This window comes from Phocoena phocoena, chromosome 20 (genome assembly GCF_963924675.1).
Source record: "Phocoena phocoena chromosome 20, mPhoPho1.1, whole genome shotgun sequence".
Taxonomy (NCBI): Eukaryota; Metazoa; Chordata; class Mammalia; order Artiodactyla; family Phocoenidae; genus Phocoena; species Phocoena phocoena.
Genome location: NC_089238.1, coordinates 420,463 through 440,545, shown reverse-complemented (window position 1 = coordinate 440,545; position 20,083 = coordinate 420,463). Strand labels below are relative to the sequence as shown.

General features: G+C 46.8%; 2 protein-coding genes across 2 annotated transcripts; one reads left to right on the top strand and one right to left on the bottom strand.

Moving 5' to 3' along the window:
- The first annotated feature begins 2,049 nt into the window (after window positions 1-2,049).
- On the top strand, window positions 2,050-9,218 carry ZNF584 (zinc finger protein 584). Its single transcript, XM_065899002.1, has 5 exons — window positions 2,050-2,067; window positions 2,917-3,071; window positions 4,774-4,798; window positions 7,495-7,591; window positions 8,215-9,218. Exons 1-5 carry the CDS (start codon window positions 2,050-2,052, stop codon window positions 9,216-9,218), a joined length of 1,299 nt encoding a protein of 432 aa, XP_065755074.1.
- A 4,130-nt stretch (window positions 9,219-13,348) lies between these two features.
- On the bottom strand, window positions 13,349-18,749 carry LOC136140723 (zinc finger protein 132-like). The gene is made up of 2 exons (XM_065898896.1): window positions 18,596-18,749; window positions 13,349-15,279 (listed from the first exon to the last, which is right to left on the bottom strand). The coding sequence occupies exons 1-2, from the start codon at window positions 18,627-18,629 to the stop codon at window positions 13,349-13,351; spliced, it is 1,965 nt and encodes a 654-aa protein (XP_065754968.1). The 5' UTR covers window positions 18,630-18,749.
- Between the last annotated feature and the right edge of the window lie 1,334 nt (window positions 18,750-20,083).

Here is a 20,083-nt window from a genome sequence, read left to right as displayed (position 1 = left end):
GCATTGAGATGACTTTTGGATAGAACACAAAAAGCATGATCCATGAAGAAAAAAATTCAGTTGGACTTATCTAAAATTAAAAGTTCTGCTCTGTGAAAGATACCATGAAAGAGAATGAAAAGACAAGCCATAGACTAGGGGAAAATATTTGCAAAACATAAATCTGATAAAGGACTTCTATCCAAAATGTACCAAAAAAACCCCCACAAATAAACAAAGCCTTTTAAAATTCAAGAATACGAAGTCAGTTTTAAAAGGATAATGCGGACTTCCTTGGCGGTCCAGTGGTTAAGACTCTGCACTTCCACTGCAGGGGGCGTGGGTTCGATCCCTGGTAGGGGAACTAAGATCCCGTATGCCACGTGGCACGGCCAAAAAAAAAAGCAAAAGATCTGAACAGACACCTCACCAAAGAAGATACACAGATGGCAGAGATAAGCAGATGAAAATACTCTCAACATCATATGTCTTTAAGGAATTTCAAATTTAAACAGTATCACTACATACCTATTCGAATGGCTAAAATCCAAAATACTGACAACAGGAGGAACCAGAACTCTCACTCACTGCTGGTGAGAATGCAAAATGATATAACCACTTAGGAAGACAATTGGCAGTTTCATACAAACTTAAATACAGTCCTAGCATATGATCCATCAGTCACACTCCTAGGTATTTATATAAATGTGTTGAAAACTTGTCCATACAGACACTAGAACAGGAATGTTTATAACAGGTTTATTCATAATTGCTTAGAACTGGAATCAAACTGAGATGCCTTTCGATAGGTAAATGAATAAAGAAACTGGTACATTCATACAATGGAATATTATTTAGCAATAAAAAGAACTGAGCTATCTAGCCACAAAAAGGCATGGAGGAATCTTAAATGTGTATTCCTAAGTCAAAAAGTCAGTCTGAAAAAGGTACATACTGTATGATTCCAACTTTATGACTTTCTGGGAAAGGCCAGACTATAGAGACAGTAAAATAGTGATTGCCAGGGACTCAGGGGGAGAGAGGGGTAAATAGATGGAGCAGAGGGGATTTTTCATGCAGCAAAACTATTCTGTATGATACTGTAATGATTGACATGTGTATAAAAGAAAGCGTAAATTCATATTTCTTATTTTAAAAGCAACTGTATAAAACCGTATAATTTTACTGTTTGGCCTATAACAAACAAATATATTTGCCAATAACAGCATAATGGAGGTGGGTGGGACAAAGCTGTATTGGGCTAAGGAGATAACTCCAGAGAGTGACTCGAATCTAATTAATGGGTGTATTTATTTTTCCAACCTCATCAAACTTTGCACTTGAAATGAGTGCATTTCAGTTGCACCTCTCTACGGCCGGGGTCACCTCGGCTCGGTCACCGCGGGTACAAGGCGTGGTGGGACCTCCCCGACTCTCGCACCTCGCCCACTCCGCTGGCCGCGGGCCCGGGGAGCCTCCTGGCCGCCACGCCCCGCTGCCGCAGCCCTTTCTCTCCGCCCCGGCGCGGGTCCAAAGGAACTAAAGCCGACACTGGAAGTCCCTGCCCCGCCCACGAGGCTCTCCCGGAAACGCCCCTCTCCTGGGCTGTCATTGGCTACGTCGGTACGGACGCAGTCTGCGACGTCACTTATGGGAAACGTAGTTCGCGCCCGCCCCGAACGAGGTCGCGGGTAACGCGGGCGCAGACTTAACGGAGGCGCACGGGCGGGGCGGGGCGGGACGGGGCGGGACTTCCGGCGTTTCCCTGTGGTACTCGTTTTGCCGTCGCCGGTGGTCGGTGCGAGCACTTTTGAGGGCAGCGCTCGCACCGCAGAGACTACCCCGGCTGAGAGAAGCGCAGGGACCCTCGCTACGCCTTTGCTTGCTCCGTGACCCCCGGGCACGACTTGCTTTTCCTGACACTCGCTGTCGTACCCTGAGAACGTCCCGAGGCTGCTCCCAGTCCTCGGGCACATTTTCCTCGGTCGCCCGGAGGCTCCAGCGCGCTGGGCGGGGTGGCGGGTGCGGATCTCAGCTGCGTCCGCTGAAACTCTCCGCCCACAGGTTCCAATGGCAGATGAGGCTCAGGTGAGTGGGAGGTGCGCCCCAGGCTCTCACCACCCGGATCCCCACCCAGCGGGTCCGGACTCTGAATGAGCCCGTGACAGGTGAGGAAGGCTATGACAGGTGAAGGAACAGTCTATGCAGAAATAGAGAAGAGGAGGGCTGGGGGTCTCGGAGCTCCGTGTGTGGATCCTGGCGGCTGCGGGTTGAAGGATGAGTAGGTCCTCTGTGCAGAGCTGGGGGTTGTCCTTGGCTGTGGGCCATGGGAGGTGTGGGGTGGACGAGGCAGGATGGGATTGAAGATGCTCTCTGTGGTAGCGCACTGGAGACACACACCACTGTGCACAGTGGAACGCGGGAGTTGCCAGTGGGGTGGACCGGCGAGGCTGTGGTGAGGGTGTGGAGTTGTACCATGCTGCGGTACAGTTATGTGTCTGCATGCAGGAGGACAGACTGGAGGGCCCTTGGATGATGTACTCAGGCCTAAGAGAGAGAGGAGAACAAAGTCTTTTTTCCTTATGAAAGGTGACCTCTGGGACACGGAGAGAATTGGCTGGCAGGAAATAGGGTGGGCCTGAGTGCTTGGCGGGGTACATAGATGGCATCTCTCTGGTCACCAGCCTGTTGTGGGCTGGATGCAGAACTTAGTAGCAGCATGAAGGGAGAGGCACCGATGGTACTGGGGGCCTTGGGAATCCTCTGAGATCGAGGTGTTAGGAGGAAGGAGGTATGAGGGTATGTGAGGGGTGCGGGCTCAAAGGGAAAGATGATGTCAGTGAGAGATGTGGCAGGACCTTGAGACACAGGTCAAGGGCATGGATGTGTTTCTCTGTTCATATTTTGGTTGGCTTTCTGCCCACTATTGACCCTAAGGCTCAGTTGAATTCATCATTACAGGCCCCTGTGACCTTTGAGGATGTGGCTGTGTATTTCTCCCGAGAGGAGTGGGGGATCCTTAATTTGACCCAGAGGAGCCTGTACCGTGATGTTATGCTGGAGAACTTTGCACTCATTGGCTCACTGGGTAAGTCTCTCACACTTTCCCTCGGCAAACTGACCACCTCTGCCTTTAATCCACGGGAAGTTCTGTGTATCTTAAAGCCCACAGAGGCTGTGTGCTCTTCCCCTGCCTCTCTCTGAGCAGCCCTGTTGGCAGCCTCAACACCTGTTGCCCTACAGGCTCCTGGAGTAAGGCTTGGGGTTCAGATGTCTACGGTTTGCCTAACAAATCCTATCCAGCTCTTCCTCTTTCTGGCTTCGTGACTTTGCTGAAGCTGTGGGCCCTCTCTGTTCTGGTTTTGGCCTTCTTCCTCCAAAAGAAGTTTTATAGGGGCCTTTCTGGGCCAGGTGTGAGCCATGAATTTAAATCAGTAGATCAATTTGGGCAGGACTGCCGTTTTTTTTTTTTTTTTTTGTCGCGTTGAGTGGCTTGTGGGATCTTAGTTACCCGACCAGGGGTTGAACCCGCGCCCTCGGCAGTGAAAGCGTGGAGTCCTAACCACTGGACCGCCAGGGAATTCCCAGGATTGCCACCTTAATGTATTTCAATCCATGAACATGGTTGTCTTTCTGTTTATTTAGCTCTGTAATTTTTTAAAGTGTTTTCAGTTTACAAGGCTAAATTTATTTCTAAATATTTTATTCATTTTAATGCTCTTTTTTTTTTTTTTTTTTTGCGGTACGCGGGCCTCTCACTGTTGTGGCCTCTCCCGTTGCGGAGCACAGGCTCCGGATGCGCAGGCTCAGCGGCCATGGCTCACGGGCCCAGCCGCTCCGCGGCATGTGGGATCTTCCCAGACCGAGGCACGAACCCGTGTCCCCTGCATCGGCAGGCGGACTCTCAACCACTGTGCCACCAGGGAAGCCCTTAATGCTCTTTTAAGTGGAATTACTTTCTTTCTTTTAGATTGTACATTGCTAGTGTATAGAAATATAATTGATTTTTGTATACTGATCTTGTATCCTGCAACCTTGCTAAACTCATTTATTTGTTCTAATGGTTATTCTTTTCGGTGGATTCCTTGGTATTTTCTCTCTATATAATGTCATGTCATCTGTGAGTAGAGATATTTTTACTTCTTTCTTTGCTTAACTGACTTGGTTGGCTAGAACCTCAGAACTTTATTGAATATAAGTTGTAAGAGTAGACATCCTTGTCTTGTTCCAGATCTTATGGGAAAAGCGTTCAGTCTTTCACTAATAAGTATGATGTTAGCCGTAGGTTTGTTGCATATGCCCTTTTCAGGTGAGGAAGTTCCCTTCTCTTGTTTGTTGAGGGCATTTATAGAGAAAAGTCGTTAGATTTTGTGCAGTGCTTTTCCATGTCTATTGAAATGACCATGTGATTTTTGTCCTTTATTCTGTTAACGTGGTATATTACAGTAATTGATTTTCTGTATTCATAAGAGTTATCAATGGTGTAGTTTTCTTTTCTGGTTATGTCTTTATTTGTATTGAGTATGAGGATAATTTTGGCTTCAGTGGATGTTGGGGAATGTACCCTTCTCTTCTTTTTCTGGCACAGTTTGTGAAATATTGGTGTTAATTCTTTTCTTAAAAAAATATATTCATTTATTTTGGGGTGCGTCGGGTCTTAGTTGTGGCACACGGGATCTTTTGTTGCGGCACGTGAGCTGCTTTCTAGTTGTGGCACATGGGCTCAGTAGTTGCTGCATGTGGGCTCTGTAGTTGTGGCACCTGGGCTTAGATGCCCTGCATGTGGCATCTTAGTTCCCCAACGAGGGATCCAACCCGAGTCCCCTGCATTGGAAGGTGGATTCTTAACCACTGGACCACCAGGAAGTCCCCTGGTGTTAATTCTTATTCCTGTGTTATTATTAATCTGTGAAGCCATCTCTGCCTAGGTTTTTTTTTTTTCTGTGAGGGAAGTTTTTTATTTTGTTTTTAAGTCTGTTCAGCTGTTCTGTTTCTTCTTCGGTCAGTTTATCTCTGCTCTTTTTTATTGCCTTCCTTCTTCTAGTTTTGGGTTGCTTTTTGTTGTTGTTGTTCCTTGAAGTATAAAGTTAGGATAGTGAAGATTCTTTTTAAAATTTTTTAAATTTATTTTTAATTGAAGTGTAGTTGATTTACAATGTTTCAGGGGTACAACAAAGTGATTCAGTTACACATATAGAGACCTTTTTTTAATATGTGTGTTGTGACATAAGAAATATATACTTTGTCTTTGTTCCCAGTTCCTTGGCATGCAGCTCCTAAAACCTTTGGAATCTCTGGAGTGATAAGAGAGTCTTTTGTATGCTAATGGGTTGACGGTGGCTGGGAACCCCTAGATGGTTTCAGGATGGGGGATGGTCACCAGAAAGACCAAGGCATGATTGTAAGGTTGGGTGTTCAGCTACTCCCAACCCCTCCTCGCCACCCCGCTACCCTGACCTTTGGGGAAGGGAAAGGGGCTGGAGATTGGGCCAGTCATCAATGGCCAGTGATTTAATCAGTCATGCCTATGTGATAAAACATCCATAAAAACTCCTAAATGACCAGTTCGGAGAGTTTCTGGGTTAGTGGACACAGCAAGATGCTGGGAGAATGGTGCCATCAAGGGCATGGACACTTCTTACCCCCTATGTCCTCAATCCCCACCCCTGGCATACCTTGGCCTTTTCATCTCTTCCATTGGGCTCTTCCTCAGTTGTATCCTTTAAAATAAATTGGTAATAGTAAGCAAACTCTTTTCCCGAGTTCTCTGATCTGTTCTAACAAATTATTGAACCTGAGGAGGAATCAATAATTGTGAGAATCCCAGATTTATAGTCAGTTGGTCAGAAAGTACAGGAGCCCTGGGACTTTCCGTTGATGTCTGAAGTGGGGGCAGTCTTGTGGGACTGCGTCCATAACCTGTGGGATCTGATGCTAATTCCAGGTAGTTGGTGTCAGAATTGGATTGAATCCTTGAACACCCAGTTGGTGTCAGAGAGCTGGAGAAATGGTGTGGGAAAGCCCCCATGCGTGTGGTGTCAGAAGTGTTGTGAATAAGACAGCTCAGAGATGTTTCTGTAATTTTCCCTCTAAGCAATACTTTTCCTGATAACTTTTGGTATGTTGTGTTCTCTTTTTCTTTCATCTCAAAATGTTTTGTAACTTTCCTTGTGGTTATTTAGGAGTACTTAATTTAAATTCCATAAATTTGTGAGTTTCCCAGACTCACTGACATAGAGAATAGACTTGTGGTTGCCAAGGGAAAGCGGAAGGCAGGGGAAGGATGGATTGGGAGTTTGTGACTAGCAGATGCAAACTATTATATATAGAATGGATAAACAACAAGGTCCTATTGTATAGCACAGGGAACTATATTCAATATCCTATAATAAACCATAATGGGAACGAATTTTTAAAACTTTGTGAGTTTCCCAAATTTCATTCTGTTGTTGATTTCTGGGGGTTTTTTTGTTTTTTTTTTTGGCGGTATGCGGGCCTTTCACTGTTGTGGTCTCTCCCATTGCGGAGCACAGGCCCCGGATGCGCAGGCTCAGAGGCCATGGCTCACGGGCCCAGCCGCTCCGTGGCATGTGGGATCTTGGCTCATGGGCCCAGCCGCTCTGCGGCATGTGGGATCTTCCCGGACCGGGGCACAAACCCATGTCCCCTGAATCGGCAGGTGGACTCTCAACCACTGCGCCACCAGGGAAGCCCTGATTTGTTTTAATTCCTTTGTAGTTAGAGAACATTCTTTGTATGATTTCAATTGTCTGAAGTCTACTGAGTCTTGTTTTATATCCTAGCAATGGTCTATTCTGGAGAATGTTCCATGTGCATGTGAGAATGGAGGAGAATATGTATTCTGCTGTTGTTAGGTGGCATGTTCTATAGATGTCTTGGAGGTCTAGTTGATTTTTAGTGTTATTCATGTGTTATATCCGTGTTCATTTTCTGCCTAGTCGTTCTATCCATATATGAAAGTTAGAAATTGAAGTCTCTAAATATTATTGTCTATTTCTTTCTTTAGTTATGTCAGTTTTGCTTCACAGGAGGGTCTTTTTTTAAAAATTGTGGTAAAGCAAATAAACCATGAGATCTACCTTCTTAACAAATTTTTAAACAGAAGAGGTTCCAACAAGGATCTACCGTATAGCACAGGGAGCTATATTCAGTATCTTGTAATAATCCATAATGGAAAAGAATATATATGTATATTTATATAACTGAATCACTTTGCTGAACACTGGAAATTAATACAACATTGCAAATCAACTATATTTCAACTTAAAAAATAAATTTTAAAAAATGAACATCACAATTGCTTCTCTGACAATTTTTTTTTTTAAATGTACAGAAGAGGTTCATGTTCTAATACTTGGTTTCCTACCTGGTTGCCATGGTGACATGAGCTTCCTGTGGTACGTGTAGGGATGGGTCAGCCTTGATTTGGGCTGGTATCTTATTACCTTTCTACCTCCTAGGCTTTGCACCTTTGAGCTCACTATGAAGGGTGAGGTGGCCCAAATGAAGGGTGAGGAAGAGCCCTGGGTGCCCAACATGGTGGATATGACTGTGGTCAGCAGAGCAGAGGCCAGGTTGGGTCCTGGTCTTGGTGAATGGGGCTAGGGGGTGCCTTGGTTTCAGTAATGGGTATCTGAGTACACTGGCATTTTGGTGCTGGGGCCAGTCACCACACCTTATTCCCACCTTTCCTCTCCCCTCTTGTGGACTCACTGTGTGGTCTTGCTATCTCTACCATGGCTCTGGATGACCCACCTCTCTGGCCTCTGTGTCTTGTCATTTCCTCTCCTCTGTGCCAGTGCAGAACTGTCAACTGTGACCTCCTGTGTGTGTGGTTTGAGGTGCGTACATATCCTTCAGTAATACTTGAGCACCAGCTACTGTGTCACAGTCATGTTTTCATTGGAGTAGACACAGCCTCTTCACAGTGCTTGCTGTCTCCAGTAGCTAAGGCCCTGCCGATACCCTTTGCACAGGAGTGACTTAGAGGCCCTGAATCCCTTCCCTGCACTGTTCCCATCTTTGTGTCCTGGTCCCTGTTGAGGTCTCCCCTATTCTGGGCTCTGGCAGAGCCCTGTTCCACTCGGCCAGACCTTTCCTTGCAACCTCCTGGCAATTCTGTGGACTCCTTTATGGGTGTGTCCGACATGCACTGATGATGAAGGTGCCTCTTCCGTCTAAGCCAGCTCTCAGTGACTGACTCTTCTGTCTCAGGTTTTCTGTGTAGACTGCGGGATGAGGAAGCCCCTCCCGAGCAGGTGAAGAGCCACAGAGTCTGCCTGTCAGAGAACCCCTTTCTGTGCAGGGTGTCTGGGAAGGACATCCCTGCCACCTTAGGCTTCCTCCAGCCCCAGGCCACCCACAGAGAGGGGACACCACGCAGAAGCACCGAGCGCAAGGCCTTTCCACCCAGCTCCACTCGCCAGCAACGGCAGGGAGCCCACGCCACACAGAAGCCCTTCAAGTGCAGCGACTGCGGGCAAGCCTTCCTGAAGGCCTTCGCGCTCCTTGACCACCTGATCACTCACGCCAAAGAGAGACCCTTCAGGTGCCCAGCAGGTGGAAATGCCCCCATGGAGAGCTCAACCCTGGTTCATCACCGAAAAACTCACACTGGAGAAACATCCCATGTGTGTAGTGAGTGTGGGAAGGCCTTCAGTTACCCATCTAAACTGAGGAAGCACCAGAAGGTTCATACTGGCATAAAACCTTTCAAGTGTGGTGAGTGCGGGAAAACCTTCAACCGCAAAGACGCACTTGTTCTGCACCAGAGAATTCACACTGGAGAGAGGCCTTACCAGTGCAGCGAGTGTGGGAAGTCCTTCAGCGTTCTGTCTACCCTCATTCGGCACCGGAAAGTTCACATTGGAGAAAGGCCCTATGAGTGCAGGGAATGTGGGAAATTCTTCAAATACAACCATAGCTTCATTCTTCACCAGAGAGTTCACACTGGAGAGAGGCCCTATGAGTGCAGTGAATGTGGGAAAACTTACGTGACCCGCTCTGGGCTGTATCAGCACTGGAAAGTCCACACTGGAGAACGTCCCTACGAGTGCAGCCTGTGTGGGAAAACCTTCACTACCAGGTCCTACCGAAATCGGCACCAGCAGTTCCACACTGAAGAGAGGGCTTATGAATGTACAGAATGTGGGAAAGCCTTTAAACATAGTTCTACCCTCCTTCAGCACAAGAAAGTCCACACTGGAGAAAGGCCATAGGAGGACGGGGATGTGGGAAAACCTTTAGACATGGCTGGCACCTTGTTCAACATGAAAGGTCTCACTCCAGAAAGGAGATTGAGGAGAGTAGCCATTTGAAAGCTAAACATGTCACACCTCAGCACCCACACTGGGTTGGTGCCAGGTACATGGGAAGCGTTCAGGAGCTGTGTTGCACTCTCACCTGCCCAGGCTGTTGGCAGTGTTGAGTCACTGCCAGTTACCGTGACAGAAGCCATCCCACTTCTACCACCTGGCAGGTCCCCGTGGTGAGCATCAGTCACTGTGTGTGCTCAGGGAAGCTGACCTCTGTGTTCCCCACTTGATAAAGGAGAGAATCATGAGTGGTGGAGCCCATAATGGGTCTTATTCTCTCCCCCTCCAACTGGTTTAGGTGTGGGCATGACCTAGTTCTTTCCAAGAGTAGCTGAGCAGTGTCTGCTGGGGCCTTCCAGGGAAGGTTAACCATTTTCATGGACACTGTTGATACTACATTTGGTCCCTGTCGTGCATTTATCCAACCCTGGAACTGCCTCACACTGCTCTGGAATGTCTGGTAATCTTTAGGCCTTTTTGTTTAAACCACCCTTAATCTTTGGGATCTGTGTGTGGAAGGATTGAGAACAAAATTGGGCTCATGGATAGAGGGAACGGTTTCTGTGGGGGTCCCTGACTTTTGTCTGCCTCAGTGGGGCCAGCAGGATGGCAGAGGACAGCTCCAGTCAAGGTTGGCCTAACTTGCACTGGTGCCTGAGACCTCCAGGGAAAGATTGAAAGGCTTTGTGGATAAATCTTCAGCCTGGATGTCAGGTTTACTTGAGGATTCAGAGCTCACCTGAAGAATGGGGTGGTTGGTATAAGATCCCCGGGTGACTAGGGACAAGCACCTGGGTTCCTTGTTCCCAGGGAATGTTCTGCAATCTCCAGCATTGGTCAGAAGTTGTTTCCAGAATCAGCTCAGAAGCCGTGCCCCCTGAAATCGAGAACGTGGAGGTAAGTTCTAGACTGGCCATAAGTCCTACAGGGGCCTGTTGGAAAGAGTAAGTGGACACAGAAGCACTGAGTGAGGTCCTGTGGAGTGGGGAATCTGGTAAACGAGAGGGTTTGAGCTGGTTCTAAAGAGGCACCCACAAATGTTCCAGGAACCATGGTTTCACAGGGTGCAGCATGCAGAATTTCTCAGGAATTGCAAACCTGTTCCCTGTGTCTGAGGTCACTGTCAGCAAATAATCTACAGGTTATTTGGATTCTCAGAGCCTTTCCGGGCATGTTCACCTCATGGCCATCACCCTGGGACTGAAAGAAGATCCTATAGTCCTAGGATGTGGCTTTTGTGACCCAGCTAGTGTTCCTGATGTCTCTGCACACCATGGCTTTGGCTGTTTTTGCTGCCGCTCTCCCAGGGCTCCAGGGAAAGAAGTGGTTGAATCAACATATGGATCCAGATCTGTGTTTAAAATTTTGGAACCTGTTTTTTCAAAAGGTAAATAAAATGTCAGTTCAGCGAAAGTTGTTATGTGGTTGTAGCTGTGTCCCTGGTCTAGAAATCATGCTTCATGTCAAGAAGGAAATGTTAGCTGGGAGGTATGTTTGGGGAGAGAGCCACCAACCCTGGACTTGAGGGGCTTTGGGCCATGGTGCTCAGCCAGTACTGTGGGTTGGGGTGGGAAACAGCTGCTTCCTTTAGCTTCAGTGATTACTCTCACCCACCCCCTGATGGCAGGAGGGGTGGTGGCCACGTGGGGTAGGACCCTACGGAGTTCTCGGCCAGTCTGCTCAATGTCTCTCCAACACTGTAAGGCATACGCCCACCACCAGGCCTGCTCAGGCCCTTCTCCCTGTGTGTAATAATTGTCTGCCCCTGGCATGGCAGTCCGTGTGGAAGCAGAGTAGAGTCCAGCTGAGCCGAGTAGGGCTCAGATGACAAATAAGTGGGGGTAGGGTAGACTAAACCAAACTCCTCACCCCAGCCAAAAGGGCCGGCATGACCTGTTTCCTGACCTCATGGCCTTCTTCTCCTCTTCATGGGCCACTGGGTCTCCTCATTGTTCATTCCTGCCTGGGGCCTCTGCACTGCGGTTCCCTCTGGCTGGAATACCCTTCCCCTGGAGTCACCTCCTCAGCTCTCCCCAACCAATCTGCAGTAGCAGCCATCACTTCTGTCACCTCTGCTTCATTTCCTTCATAGCTCCAGCCACCCTACAATGACGCTGCTTTAGTCTGTTTGCACGTTAAATCTCTGTACTGCACATCAGATGGAGATGAAATGTATCTACCACAGAGCTCAGGCAAGAGCTTGGCACACAGTAGGACTCCAGGGAATGTTTGGCTGCTCTGAAGGACTGTGCTGGGCCCAGACCACAGCCCTGTCATCAGAGCTGACTCGGGAGGGAGAAGGTAGGAGAGCACAGGGAAAGAGTAGTACATCCCCCTTCCTGCACTCCCTGAGTGCTTACACACCTACCCCAGGCTGTGTAAACTGCTGCTGTGCTCTGGAGACTGAACTCACCCAGCAGAGACAAAACCCATAGGGGCCCTCCTGCATGAAACAGACATTCTAGTAGGTGATGTAGACCGAATGTTGTGTCCCCCCAAAATACATAGGTTAAAACCTAACCCTCAATGTTTGGTATTTGGAGGTGGGGGCCTTTGGGAGATGATTAGGTCATGGGGGAGGAACCCTCATGAATGGGATTAGTGCCCTCATAAAAGAGAACCTCCGAGAACTCCCTCTCTCCTTCCACTGTGTGAAGACACAGAAGACAGCTATTATCCAGGATCCTCACCAGACACCAAATCTGCTGGCACCATGATCTTGGATTTTCCAGCCTCCAGAACTGTGAGAAATTTCTATTATTTATTAGCCACCCAGTTTATGGTATTTTTGTTCTGTCAGTTGGAATGGACTAAGACACGGGGAGACAGACATCCCTTAAGAAACCACACAACTGGCAACTGTGAGCAGGGTTGTGGAGGGGCCCCGAGTGTGTCAATGAGGCCCCTCCTGACGTTCTGCATTTCTGTCTCCTGGGGGCTCACGTGACCTCTGCAATTGGCTTTTACCTTTTAGTGAAGGGAAGAAGTTATTATGGCTTGTATTTGTCATGGTTGCTTCTTTTGTTGTAACTTTAAAAAAATTGAGCATTTAATGATTCTTTTTTACACTCCATAGGGCTTATTCTTATTTCACTAGTATACATGGAGACACACACACAAATATTTCTCCCTTGGTACTGTTTTAGGTACATTCCATATGTTGTGATATCCTCTGTTTTCATTTTCATTCAAAATACTTTCTAATTTTTCTTTTGATTTCATCTTTGACCATGGATTATTTACAAGTGTGCTATTTAGTTTCCAAGTGAGGGTTTTCCACACATCATACTATTCTTGACTTCTTATTGAATTGTCTCATAGTCAGGGTCCATACTTTGTATTATTTCAATTCTTTTCCATTTATCAAGCCTTGTTTTGTGGCCCAGAAGATGCTCCATTTTGGTAAATGTTCTATGTGCCTGTGAAAAGAATGTGTATTCTGCCTTTATTGGACAGAATGTTCTATAAATGTCAATTAGGTCAAGTTGGTTGGCAGTGTTGTTCGTCTTCTCTGTCCTTACCAATTATCTGGGATGGATGTGGACATCTCCAACTATAATTGTGGATTTGTCTATTTCTCCTTGCAGTTCTGTCAGTTTTTGCTTCATGTACCTTGAAGCACTGTTAGGTATATTAACATTTAGGACTGTCATGTGTCTTGATTAATTAATCTCTCAACCGGCATGGGGTCAGTTCATTCCTTAACCCTCTCAGAGGCAATGGGAATGAAGCCATTCCAGTGAGCCTAGGACAATCCCAACACCCTCCAGGAAAGGAGAAGGGAGGCAAAGGGAGGTGTTTTCTCCATGTATATGTAGGTGACTGCTGCAAATATTTGGATCCAGACAGCTAGAAAGAGGTTTATGCTCCAGAGGCGAGACAGTGCTGCCTGAGCTGCTCAAAAAGGGCAGAGTAGCTTCTGAAGGCTCTTCCACATTAGTCACACTTAGGTAATTTCTTTGTGGGTATTCTGCTGCATGAAGTTGGATGTGGCTGAAGATTTTCTCACGAAGATCATTTCTAAAAGGCTCCATTCAGGTATGAGTCCTCTTATGCTGAGCAAGGTTGCAGAGGCGGCTGAAGATTTTCCCACAGTGGCCACACTCATAAGTCTTTTCTCTGGTATGAACTATCTGGTGTCGAACAAGTGTGGATCTTTCACTAAAGGCTTTACCACATTGGCTGCATTCATAGGGCCTTTCTTGTGTGTGAACTCTCTGGTGACGAACGAGGTGAGAATTATTGCTGAAGGCTCTCCCACATTCACTGCATTCGTAAGGCCTTTCCCCAGTGTGAACTCTCCAGTGATAAATGAGGCTGGACTTGCGGCTAAAGAACTTCCCACATTCAGTGCACTCATAAGGCCTTTCTCCAGTGTGAACTTTCTGATGTTTAATAAGAATGGAGTTTTGGCTAAAGAATTTCCCACATTCACTACACTCATAAGGCCTTTCTCTTGTGTGAACTCTCCAGTGCTCAATGAGACTGGAACTGTGAGCAAAGGCTTTCCCACATTCGTTGCACTCGTAAGGCCTTTCTCCAGTGTGAATTCTCCAGTGCTGAATCAGGCTGGAGTTGCGACTGAAGGCTTTTCTACATTCACTGCACTCATAAGGCCTTTGACCAGTATGTACTTTCTGGTGCTGAATGAGGGTGGAGCTATTGCTGAAGGCTTTCCCACATTCACTGCATCCAAAAGGCCGTTCTCCAGTGTGAACTTTCTGATGTCGAAGGAGGTGAGAGCTTTGGTTGAAGTCTCTTCCACATTCAGTGCATTCAAAAGGCCGTTCTCCAGTGTGGACCTTCTGATGCTGAGCAAGGTTGGAGTTATTGTTAAAAGCTCTCCCACACTCACTGCACTCATAAGGCCTTTCTCCAGTGTGAACCCTCCAGTGCTGAATGAGAGCAGAGCTGCGGCTGAAGGCTTTGCTACACTGATTGCACTCATAAGGTCTTACTTGGGTGTGGACTTTCTGGTGCCGAAGGAAATTGGAGCTTTGGCTGAAGGCTCTGCCACATTTGCTGCACTCAAAAGGTCTTTCTCCAGTGTGAACTTTCTCATGCCGAGTGAGGTGTGACCTGTTATTGAAGGCTTTCCCACATTCACTGCATTCATAAGGCCTTTCTCCTGTGTGGATTCTCTGGTGATGAACAAGTGTGAGTTTGTGGCTGAAAGTTTTCCCACAGTCACTGCACTCATAGTATTTTACTCCAGTATGAAATTTCTGGTGCTTCCTCAGCTTAGACGGATGACTAAAGGCCTTGCCACACTCCTTACATACGTGAGATGTTTCTCCAGTGTGAAACTTTTGGTCATTAACAAGAGTTAATTTCTCCTCTAAGGAATTTTCAACTCTTAGGCATCTAAATGGTATCTCTTCAGAGTGAGTTCTCAGGTGGTTGAGGAGGACAGAACTCTTCTGGAAGGCTTTTCCACAGTCACTGCACTTGAAGGGCTTCTGTGAGGCATGGACTTCTGGGAGCTGCCCAAGACTGGAAGGGTGTGGTAAGGCCTCCCTGCACTTTGTGCTGCTGTGTGGCTTCCCACTGCCATCTGTGTTTGGGTGCTGGAGGAGGTCATGGCTGTCTGAGACATCCTTACCACCTAATCCACATGTAAAGGGCTTCTCTGATAGACAGACTATTGAGCTCTGCACAAACAAGTCCCTGTCCTTGTTCCATTTGAAGGGCTTTTCTCCACTGCACTCCTTCTGATGCTGGTGAAGGTTTGCACCAAACCAAAACTCTCTGCCACATGCTACACATGTGTAAGGAGTCTCCTCAGCATGTGTTCCTTGATGTACATCCAGGTGCAAAATGTCTTTCAAGAATGGGTCACACATGTCACAACTGTCAGCCTTCTGGGTGGAAGGATGTGCACTGAAAATCCTGACCTGTGACACCACATCTACAGAAGCATCCTGCTTGGAACATACCTCCTCATCTTCCACTCCATGCCAACAACCTGAAAGCCGAGAAATTTCTGGTTAACTGAGTGTTCCACTTAGTGGAAAGGGTGATTTCATTAGAAATGTGTGACTGACACATACGGAAATGGGCCCAAGGGTTTGTTGATAGGCCAAGGGGGCCAGAGTAAGAGTGAAAGGCTCACTGTGCAGGACAGGGCCCAGCAAGCCAGAGTAAAGGGGCCTTACCAGAGGCATGGACACAGGGGCAAAGAACTTGAAAAGACATTTCTCAAAGAAAGATAAATATACACAAATGGCCAGTAAGTACGTGAAAAAATGCTCAACAGCATTAGTCATTAGAGAAATGCAAACTCAAACCACAATGAGATACCACCCCACCAGGATAGCTATAAGAAAAAAGATAGTAACAAGTTGTTTATGAGGAAGTAGAGAACTCAGAACACTCATACACTGCAGTGGGAATGTAAAATGGTGCTGCTAGTTTGGGAAACGGTTTGCGAATTCCACTGCTATGTATCTACCCAAGAGCAATGAAACATATCTACACAAAAACTTGTACATGAACGTTCATAACAGCCATAATTTTTGTAACAGTCGAAAAGTGGAAACAAGCCAAATGCCCATCATCTGATGAATGGATTAAAAAAACTGGTATATTGATACAATGGAATATTATTCAGCCATAAAAATGAACAACATATTACTGATATGTGCTGCAACATGGATGAACCTCAAAAACATTATGCTAAGTGAAAGCCAGTCACAGAAAAATGTATATTGTATGATTCCATTTGTATAAAATATCTAGAATAAGCAAATCTATATAGTCAGAAAGTAGATTAGTGGTTGCCTAAGACTCAGGAGGAAGGGATGAGGGGAGATGTAGAGTGACTGCTAAAGGCTACAAAGTTTTTCTTTAGGTAATGAAAATGTTCTAAAATTAGAGTATGGTGACATTTATTACCTCTAATTTTTAAAAATTTTAATTGAAGTATGTTGTGTTAATTTATGCTGTACAGCATAGTGATTCAATTATACATATATGTACAATTCTTTTTCATATTCTTTTGCATTATGGTTTATCACAGGATATTGAATACAGTTCCCTGTTCTATACAGTAGGACCTTGTTTATCCATCCAGTATGTACTAGGGTGCATCTGCTAATCCCAAACTCCCAATCCATCCCTCCTCCAACTCCCACCCTTGGCAACCACCAGTCTGTTCTCTGTATCTGTGAGTCTGTTTCTGCTTCATAGATATGTTCATGTGTCGTATTTTAGATTCCACATATAAGATCTCACATGGTACTTGTCTTTCTCCTTATGACTTCATTTAGTATGATAATCTCTGGTCCATCCAGGTTGCTACTAATGGCATTATTTCATTCTTTTATAAGGCTGAGTAATATTCCATTGTATATATACACCACATCTTCTTTACCATCTGTTGAGGGACATTTAGGTTGTCTCCATGCCTTGGCTATTGTAAATAGTGCTGCTGTGAACATTGGGGTGCACGTATCTTTTCAAGTTTTCTCTGGATATGTGCTCAGGAATGGGATTGTTGAATCATATGGCAACTCTATTTTTAGTGTTTTAAGGAACCTCCATACTGTTTTCCATAGTGGCTGCACCAATTTACATTCCCCCCAACAGTGTAGGAGGGTTCCCTTTTCTCTACACCCTCTCCAGCATCTGTTATTTGTAGACTTTTTAATGATGGCCATCCTGCTCATTGTAGTTTTCATTTGCACATCTCTAATAATTAGTAATGATGAGCATCTTTTAATGTGCCTATTGCCCATCTGTATGTCTTCTTTGGAGAAATGTCTATGTAGGTCTTCTGCCCATTTTTATTTTTCTTAATTTATTTATTTTATTTTTGGCTGTGCTGGGTCCTTGCCACTGCACATGGCCTTCTCTCTGGCCACAGCAAGGTGGGGCCACTCCTCGCTGTGGTATGCAGGCCTCTCGTTGCAGTGGCCTCTCCAGCTGCAGAGCATGGGCTCCAGGTGTGCGGGCCCTAGCATTTGTGGCACACAGGCCCAGCAGGTGTCTGCCCATTTTTCAATTGGACTTTTTGTTGTTGTTACTGAATTGTATGGACTGTTTGTATACTTTGTAAATTAAACCCTTGTCAGTTGTATCATTTGCAAATATTTTCTCCCAGTCCGTAGGTTGTCTTTTTGTTTTGTTTATGGTTTCGTTTGCTGTGCAGAAACTTGTAAGTTTGATTAGGTCCCATTTCTTTATTTTTGTTTTTATTTCTATTGCCTTGGGAGACTGACTTAAGAAAACTGGTATGATTTATGTCAAAGAACATACTGCCTATGTTCTTTTCTAGGAGTTTTATGGACTATGGTGATATTTATACAATGAGAACATATGAAAAACCACTAAACTGTACACATTAAAAAAGTGAACGTTGGGGCTTCCCTGGTGGCGCAGTGGTTGGGAGTCTGCCTGCCAATGGGGGGGACACAGGTTCGTGCCCCGGTCCGGGAGGGTCCCACATGCCGCGGAGCGGCTGGACCCGTGAGCCATGGCTGCTGAGCCTGTGCCTCCGGAGCCTGTGCTCCACAACGGGAGAGGCCACAGCGGTGAGGGGCCTGCGTACCACAAAAAAAAAAAAAAAAAAGTTGAATGTGGGACTTCTCTGGTGGTCCAGTGGTAACGAATCCACCTTCCAATGCAGGTGAGACGGGTTTGATCCCTGGTCAGGAAACTAAGATCCCACATGCTGCTGGGCAACTAAGCCTGTGTGCCACAACTACTGAGCCTGTGAGCCTTATTAACAAGGCAGCCCGTGTCCCACAAACTACGGAGCCCACGTGCTCTGCAGCCTGCGTGCCACAACTAGAGAGAAGCCTGTGTGCACTGCAACAAAGAGCCTGCATTCTGCATCAAAGATCCCACTTGCCTCAACTAAAACCTGACAGAGCCGAAAAAAAAAGGTGAATGTTATGATATGTATCAGTAAAGCCATTTAAAAAAAAATGTCTCTGGGAGAAGGGGCAGAACCTAGGCATGGCCCCACACTAGGTCACCCTGCCAGGAACTGGTCAAGCTCAGTGGGATCCTTTAGGCAGACCAGAATGCCTGATCCCCAACCTCTTCTCCCACAAGGCCTCTGTGGGACCTAACAGCTATTAGGATTGCTCATCAAGCTGCTCAGGGAGAAACAAGGCGAGTGCATACAGCTCAGTCCCAGCACTCACAGCACCTACAACAGGAAACCTGGGAAGGAAGCAGTGTCCATGGTCCAGCTTTGGGATGAACAGAGCTTTCTGTGGGGAGAAGGCAGAAGGCAGATGCTGGCCACCAGGCTGGGCAGGGCATAAGGACCTTACCAAGTGAGGTCATGAGCTCCAAGTTCTCCAGCATCACACTGTGGTACAGCTGCCTTTGGGCTGCATCAAGGAGCCCCCACTCCTCCTTAGAAAAGTGCACGGCCACATCCTCAAAGGTCACCAGACCCTGCAATGATGAGACAGCTAAGCCAGGGGGCCAATAGGCGGGGTGAATAACAAACAAATAGTCAAATGGGCACATCCAGGCCCTTGACCTGTGACTCAGAGTTCTGCCACATCTACCACTGTCATCGCCTCTTCTCATGATCCCCTCAGTCCATCCTCCCCTCACCTACCTGCAGCTCACCCCCATCTCCAGGCCCTCACCTCAGAGAAGACAACAGGTGCTGGCACCACTGGTGTCCTTCTCTCCTCATACTCCCACTGGCCACTGTATCCAGACCAAACCAAACAAGAGGAACAAATGGAAGGTGGATAGATGGATGCTGTTTCAGCTCTAGGTTGGCACACAGCCCACTTCCCCCATTGGACAATTTCCCTTGTGTCCTCCAGGTCACACCTCCCAAATATAAGAAAATTTGGACTCTGTTTTCTTCCTTAAGCCTCTAGTACCAGGGCTCATTCCCTTACCTTGTACACATAGGACCATACCTTCCTCATATCTCCACTCCCCACAGCCCACAATACCATCACCCCTCTCCCTGGCCACACCACAAGCATCTCCCTAGTGTACCCATCTACCACTATGTACATAGCTTGCCGACAAAGGCAAGCAAAATCCAATACTAACCTTGGACTGCCCCTGATTGCCAAAACTTCCCACTGACAGAGACAGCCCTCACCCCTCTATTTAATGCCTCCCTTCTTTGCTCTGCTGCTTCAACCTTGCCCCCCAGAACCATGAGTAAGATCTCAAACACCCTTATTCTCTTCCAGCTCTGACCTTGTGCATGCTGTCCCTTCACCAGTCATAGCTGTCCTTGCCCTTCCTAATACACGAATCCCAGACCCGCTGGCCCCACCCTTGGCTTAGGAACTCTTAGCTTGGGCTGACCCTTTATGTCCCTGCTACTCCAATAGCCTGACAAAAACCCCTGGACCCAAGGAGGATAGCCACAAAAACCTGGTGAGCTGTAGAGAGGTAAAACAGTCTAATCTCGGGCCCCTCTGTTATCCTGCCTCAGTTACTTCCATGCTTCATTTTTCATCCCAAGTCTACACTCTACTCAGAGGCTTGGTCATCATCCTGTACCCAGCTCACAGCTGCACACAAGCCTCCACCCCTTAGATGTCTCCAGCCTGGACCCGGCAGAAAGCACACTTGGCACCTCAATTTGGCAGTCTCTGGGACATTGTTTTTTAATATTTATTTATTACTTATTTAGGCTGTGCTGGGTCTTAGTTGCGGCATGCGGGATCTTTAATCGTGGCATTTGGACTCTTAGTTGTGGCATGCGGACTTCTTAGTTGCGGCATGAGGACTCTTAGTTGCGGCACACATGTGGGATCTAGTTTCCCGACCAGGGA